The sequence below is a fragment of the Rattus norvegicus genome, chromosome 4 (assembly GCF_021556685.1).
Source record: "Rattus norvegicus strain SHRSP/BbbUtx chromosome 4, alternate assembly SHRSP_T2T, whole genome shotgun sequence".
Taxonomy (NCBI): domain Eukaryota; kingdom Metazoa; phylum Chordata; class Mammalia; order Rodentia; family Muridae; genus Rattus; species Rattus norvegicus.
In genome coordinates this window covers 138,868,576-138,881,463 of record NC_141537.1, presented here as the reverse complement: position 1 = coordinate 138,881,463, position 12,888 = coordinate 138,868,576, and the positions used below count along the sequence as shown (strand labels likewise).

The following is a 12,888-nucleotide window of genomic DNA, read 5'->3' as shown; positions in this document are numbered from 1 at the left end:
AGCTGCCTGAGGAGCTCAGGTATCAGCCAGGTATCAGATGCAGGGCTCTGAGTTGGACCACCCCAAATTTATATAGCCTGGAAATGATTGGGGCACATGAAAGGGCCTGTCCTGCTATCCCAAAGCTGTAGGAACTGTGTGACACAGGGAAAAATCAGGATAACCAGGAAGAGTTGCAGTGAAGAACCAATATTAATGGTGTTGCAGAAGCCAGATATCTCAAACCAGATCACTGGCTCATTCCAAAGAATATTTGCAAGTGAAAACACACTGACAGAAAGATATACTGTGGAATAAACTGTGACACACTACAGTTTCCATTATAAGATGTTCTTGACACTTTGTTTTTATTTTGTTGTTGTTGTTGTTGTTGTTGCGTGTGTTTGTGTGTGTGTGTGTGTGTGTCTGTGTTTTATTTTGTGGGGAAGGTTACAAGGGCAAAAGGTTGATATGAGAGGGGACAGAGAGATGAGCAGGACTAGGGTGCATGATATGAAACTCATAAAGAAACAAGTTATCCTCACAATAAAAGAAAAATAGCTGATATAATGTGCAATTACTAAAAATAGTAAAAGAAAAAGAAAGGAAGCATATTTTATAGGAAATAAAAAATATATAGCCAATGAGTCTTGTTCTAACTTGGGTTGAGGGTTCAGACTGTCAGGTTGAGGGAAGGAATGAGGTTGAAAGTCTTCCAGGGCTCTCCTTTCAACCATAGAATTCTCCTTAAACTTGGAATCCTCCCAGATGGTTTAATTGATGATTCTTAGAAATGATCCTGTTTAGCTTAGGCACTTGCACTCTTGAGTAAATTGTTAAGACACACGAACCTACAGTCAACAAAGAACTTAATATTTTAACTAGTGGAACACTCATTTCTGTTCATATTGGCCACATAATCACCACATAGGCAGTTTTTATTTGGACATAATAATCAGTAATTAATCAATATAGAGACTTACTTAAATGAAATAATGTTAATTATCTGGTGAGATTTTTTTCCCTTCAGGGTCATGATATTCCTCACGAAGAGTGATCAGAAGGTCTAATTTCATTGTTGATCTTTTTTTTTTTTTTTTTTATTAACTTGAGTATTTCTTATATACATTTCGAGTGTTATTCCCTTTCCCGGTTTCCGGGCAAACATCCCCCTAATCCCTCCCCCTCCCCTTGTTTATGGGTGTTCCCCTCCCCATCCTCCCCCATTGCCGCCCTCCCCCCAACAATCTAGTTCACTGGGGGTTCAGTCTTAGCAGGACCCAGGGCTTCCCCTTCCACTGGTGCTCTTACTAGGATATTCATTGCTACCTATGAGGTCAGAGCCCAGGGTCAGTCCATGTATAGTCTTTAGGTAGTGGCTTAGTCCCTGGAAGCTCTGGTTGCTTGGCATTGTTGTACATATAGGGTCTCGAGCACCTTCAAGCTCTTCCAGTTCTTTCTCTGATTCCTTCAACGGGGGTCCTATTCTCAGTTCAATGGTTTGCTGCTGGCATTCGCCTCTGTATTTGCTGTATTCTATGCATTGCTATTAGTTCCATAATATCACTAAAAAGAATGAGAGGTTGTGTAACCCATGTTCACAGGGAGGGGAATTTTCTGCCTTCATATCTCTTAGAGTTCAGACAGAAGTCTCAATATAGCCAAAACTGTGATGATGGTATATAAACTGATAAGAAACATGCTAATCATATTAAGAACTGTTGCTTGAACTGAGTCAATGGATTTATTGATTAAAACATTTGTCAACATTCCTTCAAATAAGGGATGGTTCAGAATATTCTCCTTTATCACTATACTGGTGAAACTGCCTGGATACAGAAGGAGGGGATGTGGTTCCAAGTATAAGCTTCTTCACCTGAAGTGTCTATGATGGAAACTCTTGGTTCATGAAAGAATTTGTCCAAACACATATATTGTCACCACTTTTTGGAAGAAGGAAATACAGTTTTATTACTTTGAATGGCCTTTTTAAAATCTCTCTCGACTATCTTCAGGTAGTTACACTTTATTGGCAGTAGGACTTAGTGGTAATGAAATTTCAAACAAGACAGTGCCATATTGAAGTTTTATATCAGAACCATAAATAAAAATAAATAAATAAATAAATAAGTAAATAAAGTAAATTTGTTTTTCATATACATAATCTCAAGGTGAAGAACTGAAAAGCTTCTACTTAGACTCACTGGAAATTTCACAAATTTTTATTTCTCTTTCATTTGTTTTATGAATACAAGAGAGTCATTTATTATCAGATATATGGGAAAAGTCTAAGTTTACATATATATTGTTCTATTAAAATGGATTGATCAACTTGGTGTGCCATTAAGGATGTGCAAGAGGATTCTGTTATCTGTCTAAAATTAGGATGTTGCCTTATACAAAATCAAAAATGGTTTATATAATCTTCCATTCCTCTACAAATCAAACTATTCAACAGTGCGTCTACTTATACAACTAAACTTAACTTTAAATTTAATTTAAAAATAATCTATGAGCATCCATTATGTCTAGTGTTCTGTTGTTGTTTCTTTGAAAATGTCATCACAGTTGCCATGAAAGATCTCTCTTTCTCTCTCTCAATCTCTCTCTCTCTCCCTCTTTCTCTCACACACACACACACATACACAGACAAAAACATATAAATCCAATATGTTTTTGTTTATGCTCTAGATGTAATAGTTAATTTGTGGTTAATATAATCATTTATCTGTGACAATGCTTAGAAATTTAATGTTTTCGTGATGGCATCTTCCATTATAGCCATTTTCATGTTAAATACAATTATTTTGTTAGGCTTTGTCTTACATTCAACAACAGTCGTTCAGTGCCCATCTCATGGTGAGGCTCCTAGTATAAAAAGAAGGATCTACCTTACACTTGATGGATTAAGGACAGAATCAGAAGCAATTCTTAAATGTTATCTTTTAAATTCATTTTATATAAGGAGGTCTATGGTAGAAAAAAACTCTCAAAAGTGTGCTCATAATAAAACATTGCAGGATAATAAATCAACTCCCTTAATATACAAGAAAAGAGTAAAATCAACTAATCCTAATTGTCCCTTCTCTTCCAATTTATTTCCTTCACCTTTCTCTCTCTTCTTCTACCCTACTCTTTCTTTTTTCTCCTCCTATACACTTTATTTAACCTTCAACTTGTTAGGAAATCTCTATGACAAGACCACAGAAACACCATTAAGCTAACACAAATGGCAACATGATGCTGTATTTTCCAATAAGCAGCATGAAGTCACACTCTTAATGAAACCAGTGAGGTCAGAGGCAATAGATGAGGGGACAGGGCAGCAAGCCTGCAGAGATATGATGTCGCATGGAGCCAGCTCCATGCCCTTTATAAATTACTTCAGTATTCATCATCCCAGGTAGACACAGACGCCTGTAATTACTACATCCTGCTAGGGCTCAATTATTTCTTCATTTTTTTTTAAGAATGCACATCCAGAACTTAATTTGTTTGCTTTTTATTGTTTAAATGTGTAATAAAATCGTTGAACTAGCAGAAGTTGTTATTAGGAAGGCTCTTTGTAGGTTAAGAGGCCACAGGGACTGTTCCTTTCATCACAGTCAGGAGAGCTTGAATCTGATATGGCCATTAGTAACTGCTACAAGGCTGAGACTGATTTTATCTGGGGCAAGTGAAAGATAAGCAACAATGAAATGGTTGAAAATGTAGTGTTCCTTATGCTTTGGGGGTTTATTTCACCACCATCTCCATCTTTTTCATTTTCTCTGGTGAGCTTCTGTTTCCTCACACACCTTGGTATTTTAAAGTCATGGAAGGTCACTGCCATCTCTTCCTGATCTACAGGTTCAAACTTTAGAAGCACTTTATCCATTACGACTGAGATAATTAATCTGTGTACCCAAATCCACAGAACTACAATGCTGTATGAGAGCAGGTGATATCTGCAGTGTCCTTCCATGTCATTGTGTTTAGAGTTTGACTCAATTTTAGGTATAAAAGGACACTGCAACTCTGCAACGAGCAGCTGCAGCACCCTCCCAGAAGGCGCCCAGAGGGCTAGCCTGGGCTTTTGCAGCAGGTTCCATTCACCTTTCTGTCCTCTTGTTCTAAGCACATGTCTCTTTGTCTTGAGACTCGTCCCTAAGTAAAGCCTCTCTCTGAGACACTAATATCCGACCCATTCTTCAATTCTGACTCATCCATTCAAAATTCAAGGGAATGTCTATGCTAGAAAGGCTTTGATCCAGAAATATTAAAAAACATTTCACAAAGGCAAGACTGAAGTATGGAAGAAGGCGCTAGGACACTTCCTTTTCATCTGATATTTGTAGATGGCTCTAGACAGCAGACAGAACCATGAAAGTCAGACAGACCAGTGCCAATCTCTGATACTTGTTATCGTTTCTCTTTTATTCTCTTTTCATTGACCACAAAAGCAATATGAGGACTACTAACATCCAATACAGGTTCTTACATCCAGCTTAGAGAATTTCATTTCCCTAGCTTCAGACATTTTTACTAGTATCCATAGGACCGAAATCAAGCTGTAACTGTTCATGTGTAGTGACAGCTCATATCCCAGTCTTTCAGATTCTTTTCTTTGAAACTGCAAATTGTCTGCTAGCCATGGCCAACCCATTGGGTAAAAGCTCCTCTATTTTAGTTGAACTGTGACAATTCTCTTAAGTACAGTAATCTACTTTTCAGACCTGTGTTCGTTTTCTGCTTTTTGTCTTCCCTGTCCTGTGAGGTCCTAAGTGAAAGCCATTCAGCAATGAGTTTCACGCACTACCTCATGTTCCTTAACTTGGTCCTCACTGTTAGCTCCTAACAACAGCCAACAGTGGACAGCAAAGGAAATTATTTGACCTCACTCACCCTTTCTGCCCCATATGTACCTGAGTTGGTAAGACAACTCAGTCTTTAATTCTTACAGTGACCTCCTATATACACCCTGCCCCAAATAATCCTTGTGGTATTTGTCAACCTTACATCCTTGTCCGTGTTTAGGTCAAGCATATTGCACTTTACTTTTTTCCTCATGTGTCCTGCCTTGCCAGATGAAGATCTTTGCTTACTGTGATGTTGAAAAGCTCAATGAACTCATATATGCACAATGGTTCATTCATAACAGAAAGGCTCAGTCATACTTAAGGACCTTTCAAATAGAGCAGCCAACTGTGGCCAGGCTGTCTGTTTCATACGAAAGGGCACATAAGAATATATAGAACAAAGTAGAGTGTATTATTTGTATTATAATGTATTATATGTAGACAAAAAAATAACTGCTAAAAATAATAATCTGCTGCCATGTCTTAGAAAACATTCAAGTGCTGACTTCAGATTTCTCAACTACATCCATTCTGCAAAGAAAGCTCACTTGCTTCTCTACAGGAACCGCTACACTTTTTTTTTTCATGTGGTGAATTCATTTTGTCATGGGGTGAACACCTGTGTGACTATTTAAAAACCACAGTACCAGGTGTGTGCATATGAGCGTCTCCTGCCTTTGTGTAATGTTCTCAGTGGTTTCTCAGCAGGCTGGGTCAGGAAACTGAATATAGAGAAAGGTCTTAAAGGGGTTTAAAAATATACCTCTATAATAAGTGTGTGCAATAAAAAGATTGCAGTCGAATTATACAAACAGGTTTTTTTGTTTTTTAGCTTTATAGCTACTTGTGTATGTATAGGATGTGAAAACTGTTGGTATCTTGGGGTACCCCACAGGAAGTTTATTATGGAAGAAAGAAGCTGGGTTTAGAAGATGGCAGAATATAAAATAAAATAATGTATATATATATAAAATAAGGTGGTTTACCTTTTACTTTGCTTCAGGTTCTCCGTTCCTCTTTTCCAGGAAATAGATGCTTTGGGGAAAGCGTTTGGTTTGCATTCGATTGAAATGTCACCACCAACTTGAACAACTGAAATTTTTTTAATGGGATTTTTTGAGAAATCTGGAGCTGAGGCTAAAATCAAGATTAAAAATTGAATTGTTAAATCACTCAATTAACATTAAGTAACATAACTTTAAACCAATATACTGAATTTCTGTTAAAAAATTAGTTCCAGTATGCTCAAATTGTTTTAAGACTAGTTTAAATACACACACACACACACACACACACACACACACACACACCAATACACTCACAAATATATAAATATACATAGATTATACGTAATTTATGTCAGTGAAGCAAATCAGAAGAACTTTGTCACTCTGCACAATGTCTTTTAGAAAATTTAAGGGAGGAAACTATATTGTCTTCTACAGAAGTAGATCAGGTAGGTGAATTTTAAAATCTTTACATTTGTCAATCTTGGTTGTGTTCCTTCCAAGTTGGATATATTCCTGAAGCAAGAATAAAAGAAGAACCTGAGAAGCACCTAAACGCATGTTCCTGAAAGGTGGATGTGTGTATCTAATTTCAATTTCTAAAGCGTGAGTGAACTTAAGTTTTCATGTTTGTCAGGTTGTCTGACTTCTTGGCTTTTTCAGGAATTGCTTCTCTGCCTTCATTTGACCTGTGCAACTTTCTTTTGTGATATCAGATTGAAACGGTATCCTCAATTAAGGTTCTATTTGGCTTGCCTTGTGTTTGGATATCAACCGTTCAGTTTTGACCATAGACATAGCCACCTTTTACATTCAGCTGTTTTCTCAGTTAAAGTGTAAGTTCAGCAAAGGTAAGGATAACCCTCATTTGAGCCTGCTATATAATAAACATTCAGTGGGATGGTAGTGGTTGAGCAAATGCTTGACATTCAAAAGCTGACATTTGCTCTCTATCTTCATTTGTCGTCTTTCCTCCATCCTTCCTATCACTAATCAACACATAGGTAAAGATGCCTGAGACTCATTTACTGAAGCAGACACCTTTGCTTGAATTTCATGAGGTGCCAATTTCTCTCTGTTCCAAACTTAGTACTTTCTACCGTAAGGCACTATTCTCCTTGTTCCAAGCTTTTCTCAGTGTTTTTATGGCAATGTGACAAGAATCCTAGTAAGTAAGTGAAGAGAGTTTGCTATGGAAGCTTAAGGAATTATTCTATTTAATCACAGAGGCAGGTAGAGCAAGATATCATCTCACTTCACTCTTGCCTTGAATATGGACTTGATATCCACAGCCACAAGAAGCCATATTGAATGCACACATCAACAGATCTTCCAGGAAGGGTTTTCAGGGTAAGTGCTTAGGTGCAATGTCCTACTTGACATCCAGTGCACATCTTAGAAGATAAAGTAGATCACCATGTCTTGGTCTCTAAAAACTGTCATTTCCATTCTTATGTCTCTGAGGTTGAAATTATTTCTCATGCTTATATTTGTAGCTAAAATATTTTCATTGGGTTCTATGAGTTTGTACTACAAGACCACCCAGTAGAATCTAGTAAGCTGGGTGTATCTCTTTTGAATTGGAAATATCTAATAGGTATTAATGCATTGCCAAATTGGAAAAATTACTAAAACATCTTATGTCAAAAATGTTTTTGGTAAAAAGGCACAAGAAATATTTCTCATCACTTTAAAGGAAAGAAATTTCTATTTCACAGGGAAAAATCAGGTTCAGGTGATATATAAGTCACCTCTTATAAAAGTGATATTTCAAAACTTTTGTGCTTATAATGAATGACTCACCTAAAACTCTCAATTCTGCATTTGCATAAATTGTCTGATATTTGTTTTCTGCAGCACACTGGTAGATCCCAGAGTCTGACACGTTCAGCATGGTGATGATAAGAGTCCCATTTTCAGTCTGAATTCTCTCCTAATAGAAGAATCGCCAGGCAAAAGGTGTTGTTATATTAATATAAATAAAAAGGTGCTTCATTGTTAAATAAACTCCATAACAACATGTTAATAAGCAACATTTGTGCCTATCACCGAGAACTAAAACCCTTTAATTCAAAATCCTGAGTTGTTTCCTAAGTTTATATATATATATATGTATATATATGTAATTTATTTATAATTCAGACTGAGAGATTTAATACTGTTCCATTTATTAATTTTCAGTAATTTAGATTTACATGTACAAACATATAAACAATGATTTGCCATTTGGGGTTGTGATTATCAAAGTTAACTTTAGTTAACTCGTTTCAGTAGAAACTGGCCTTCATTTTAAGGAATAGAGGCAATTGTCCGTTCTATGATATTCAAAATAATTCAGAATAAAATAAGATATTCTACCATTCTGGACTGTGACAGCTTTAAATGTGTCCTTGAATTCTAAGTTAGGGACGCAGCGGCCTTCAGTTTGGTAACCTCTAAGACAGCCTGACTCAGCAGCTAGCGTCTCCTGTCTCCTACAAAGACCCACTTAGGACAACAAAACACAATTTTGAGTGCACACAGTAAAGTAGTTAATATTATGAATCCAGCTTAAACTAAACATTTCAATGTATCCAGTACCATTCTCTAAGGTATAAGTTGGTTAACAGAAACAAAGAAAAAGAGAACCCACACAAAAGGCATCCCAGGAGAAAGTTCCACAAAACCAAACACACACAAAAAGATATACAAAAAAATACACTGTTTTTAGCTTTCAAATAAAAGATATTTTTATGACTCTGTCTATGGCTACATGTGGAAAATAAAAGGCAACATTAATACAATTATCTGGAGAATTTGCTAGGGGAAAATTTCCTCATGGGATAGGCATAAGAGGAAGCATGTTTGCATTGGACCTGTAGACATTCAAAGCCTCATACCTTCCTTATGGAGCAGGGATAGTTATTGTGTTTCCTAGAAGCAGTGCAGTGGTGAGGACTCAGACTCTGCATCCTCCTAATAGACAGGTTAGTAGGCTACGTCTTCTACTCACTGGTCTGTAACCTTGGGAAATATTTTCACTCCTCTAAATGCTCTTCATTTGGATCCACCCACAGGTATTGTTCTGAAAACTAATTTTACCTTTAGTAGGATCTGCATTCTGTTGGACAAATGTCGCAGCCTCTCTGAAATACATTCTTTCAATGTATTTGAAGGAATAGTAACTATATCCCCCTCTCTCTCCTACATTATCTTGAGGACAAAGCAATGCTCAGAAAGAGGCAGAATATGCAATCTGACTCACAGTAGAACACATCAAATTTAGCTTTGACAATGATGTAATTTTTGAATGTACTAGTGTTTACAATATTTAATTTGTTTCCTTGAGGACTTTATTCTTTCTATAGTGTTTCTTGATTAGACCCACCTCTAGCTTCTCACTCCCACTCCTTCTATATCCAATCTCAAATATCACCTCGCAATTTAATGTGCTCTTTCTTCTCTCTGTCTCTGTCTGTCTCTCTGTCTGTTTATTTCTTTCCTTCTCCTTCCATTCCTTTTCTCCCCCCCCTTTTCCCCACTAAATCCAATTAATGCTTCCTGAACATGTGCCAATGGCCACACCTAAATGTGGGTGGATTTATCACTATTAGCGTGACTATGTCCACATTTTCTATCCCAGCCAACTTTTCCTTCTAGTTTCTTTAAAGATTAAAAAGAGAAAAAATTCTTTCCTGGAGCACAGTGAACACTCCATAGGCACAAGCTATTACTGAGAACAACTGTTATTAACATGGGGTTTCTAACATCTGGGTCCTTACTTCTGTGTTGAGACGTTCACCATTCTTTAGCCACGTGTACGAAGGATTTGGGTTTCCACTAGCTTTGCATTCCCAAAACAAGCTGTCATAGATAGAAAGGTATGTATTTTGGATTTTCTGTTCCCATTCTGGAGGAGCTATTTGCAAAAAAATAAAAAATAAAAAAAAATAAAAACAGATCAAGGATATCTTATTGGCAACTCAATCAAGGTAATACAATGTGTTCCAAGTTCTTAGTGATTAGGAGATTAACTGGGCCCAGGTGAACTTCCAGTATAATATTTGTGGTAGTAGGGGAGGGGGACTGTAGGAGTCTATTAGGGGCAACCATCACAATTATCACCACATATTTGGCTCGAGTTAAAGGTTGCTGTCTGTCATTTGGCTGCACCTGTGCAACAACTTGTAAATTCTGAGTAAAGGTCAAAATACAGGAGACAGCTAAAGAATATTGCCATGCTAAATAACAGTACATATGTCAATTGAGAAGGAGACACTAAATCCAAACGCTTTGAGGGCAAATTTTCTTTAAATATACAAGTTTAAGGCTCACAAAAAGTAATTGTTTTTAAATTAGAATAAATTCAGCCCAATATCTTGACGCACATAAATGTGAGCCTCCATTCCTTATTGGATAGTCCAATATTCTGTTAGCTCTTGAAAAGGTATGAAGATTTGGGAGTTGTAGGAGAAGGAAATATTTAACTTCAAACCTAAAAATGGAAGTTTACCAAATTCTTATTCTGATAGACGGAAGTTCTTCATAGTTGCAAATATAAAGCAACTAGTGTAATGGAATTAGTTACCACACCACACCATATTCAAATTATTTAAATGGATTACATAAATATCCATTCCCCATTGTACTTGGAACCTGTACAGTTATTGATCTCATCTCTCCTTTGTTTAGTTCTGTCAATATACACTTGTAGAAAGCAGAGGACCTGTTTTGGAATAGAGCTAGCTAGATGTGTTACACTGCTGCCCTTAATTGATTTAGGATCCGGGGCTCCCACATCAAGATCTCACAAATGCCTGTAACTCTTGGTGCTACAGGTTCTTACGACTTTGGTTTTTTAGAATCACTCAAAAACCACTTCGAGATGGTATTTTAAGAAGTTAGAAGCCAAATTATGGGAAGTATTTTCGGTGAGTACAAGTATAATTGAGAAGTTTGAGGGTAAGATTTTTAAGGTAGGACAGAAATACAGTCAATGATAGGGGTTGACTGTCAACAACAAGGATTTTCTTGTTTTAAATAAATTTCTAATGAATCTTCCTGAGCTATATACCTAGGGAAAACTAAGAGTTGCGGGAAGGCATGTATTCCTTGATTCCTGCCTACCAGTTATACAATAATAAACTTCTGCCTATCCTGTCAAAAGATGCAGTGGTATTGAATAGTCTGTTGAAAAATGAATATAAATAAAACTGACTATGAAAGAATACTTAGCATGCACCTGATAGTAGACAATTGCAGCCAAGTCCTGTGACATGTTATGCTTCACTTACTACACCAAATAAGTGGCTGTGTGGAGTTGAAATACTATGTACCATACACGCCGTGTATCTGATTTCCAGACTTTTTCTTACTGTGATACATGCCCCCATTAAAGCTCTATAGGGAACCGGACACCAAATAGAAGGAATCATGGTATCCCTGGGTGGTGAGACTTAGCCTATGATTATCTCCGGTGGAAATCAGCTCGATTTCCAATTTTAGAACATCCCTCCTGAGGCCTTGAGAAATAAATCATACCAAGGTTTATGAGAACTCCATGCACTGGCAAAACTCAAACTTCTTTCTATGTGATACTAGTCAAATAATTTGCAAATGATTATTAAAAATTGTTACAATAAATATTTGACCTGAGAAAAATACTGTATGGCTTATAAAGTTTTATATAAATTTAAATGATTTATTTTTATTTTAAATATAATATATATTCCTATGAATATGCATATGCACATGTGTGTACTTGTGTGTGAGTTTGTGCATGCTTATGTGTCTATGGGTATGTCTGTTTTGCGGGATGTGCATGTTTTGAAGAGGCCAGAGGAGTCAGATACCCATGGAGCTGGAGCTGCAGATTTATTGTTGTGACATGCCAGATGCAGGTTCTAGAAAATGAAATAATGTCTTTAGCAACAGCAATACATACCCGTAAATCTAAACTTTCCCTGGAGCCTAAAATACAACATACATACAGAATAAATACACAAGTGTTTTTAAGGTAATAATTGCAACATTTCTTAATCATTTACTTAATGTGTATATTAATTGTATTCTTAGCATTCCAATGAGAAAAGTCTTAAGTGTTTGGGTATGTAAGATATATAGGAAAGAATTTAATTATTTGGATTTACCATGTGAGTTTGAGTGTTAGATACTTTTCTCCTACACTAACTCCTATAAGTGCATTATAATTTCTGTAATAGCAATACTTGAAAGGTTAATTTTAGGGGTAAAACCATAAAGTATAGAGGGATATGCAATGTCACCATTCCTGAGTTGTAACTTAAGCTTAGCTTAAATAAATGGTCTTTCTTGATTTCCTTTGGGTATTATTTGACTATGACCTAAGATAACTTCTCTTCACATTGTGACATGTAAATTAATTCATGACTATGATGAATAATATTTATCTAATCCATCAAGGTTTTTTTTCTTTTTTTGTTATTCTAAAAGGAATGTTCATAATCATTGAAAAACTGACTAGCTCTGGTAAGATGACTTGGAAAGTTGTGTTTGAAAACTATGGTAGAATAGAGAGAGTCCAAGATTAGATGATTCTTCAAGGTTTTGACCTTCAATTTGACTATCAGTATCTTCGAGATCTTGCTCAACTAATCTGAGATCTCTAAACTATACCATCACTGAAAATTACTTATGCCTATGATTACTCTTGGAATTATGAATTTATATTAAAAGTTCATGTAATGTAACTCTTGTACATAGTTTTAGCTAATTATATTTTGATCCATTACTTAGTGGTTGTTTTTCTACTATATGGAAAAATATGAAATATTTTTATTAAAACTGAGCTGAAACATAATACTTAGTATGGAAAAACTTACAGTTGTTCCTTACTAACACATCACCAAAGATGCCAGCTGACAAAGGCTGTCTTTTAAGAAGTGGTACTATTGAAAAAAGAACAAATTACTTTCCTTTGCAAGCATCAATAAAATTGTACAACAATAATAAAAGGGACATTATAGACTATTTATAAGAAGTAACTTTCACTTCAGGTTAAAATTGGAAATTCTAAATAAAATGGAAATTAATATATCCAAAGGTAC

At 36.0% G+C, this 12,888-nt stretch overlaps 1 protein-coding gene across 3 annotated transcripts in view; it reads right to left on the bottom strand.

Annotated features, from left to right (window-relative positions):
* Cntn6 (contactin 6) overlaps positions 1–12,888 on the bottom strand; it is a 397,730-nt gene that overhangs the window by 89,238 nt on the left and 295,604 nt on the right. For all 3 annotated transcript variants that reach the window (NM_013225.2, XM_087656200.1, XM_087656201.1), the window contains 3 exon segments: positions 5,804–5,954; positions 7,628–7,757; positions 9,586–9,722. In NM_013225.2, coding sequence (NP_037357.1) covers positions 5,804–5,954; positions 7,628–7,757; positions 9,586–9,722 — 418 coding nt within the window.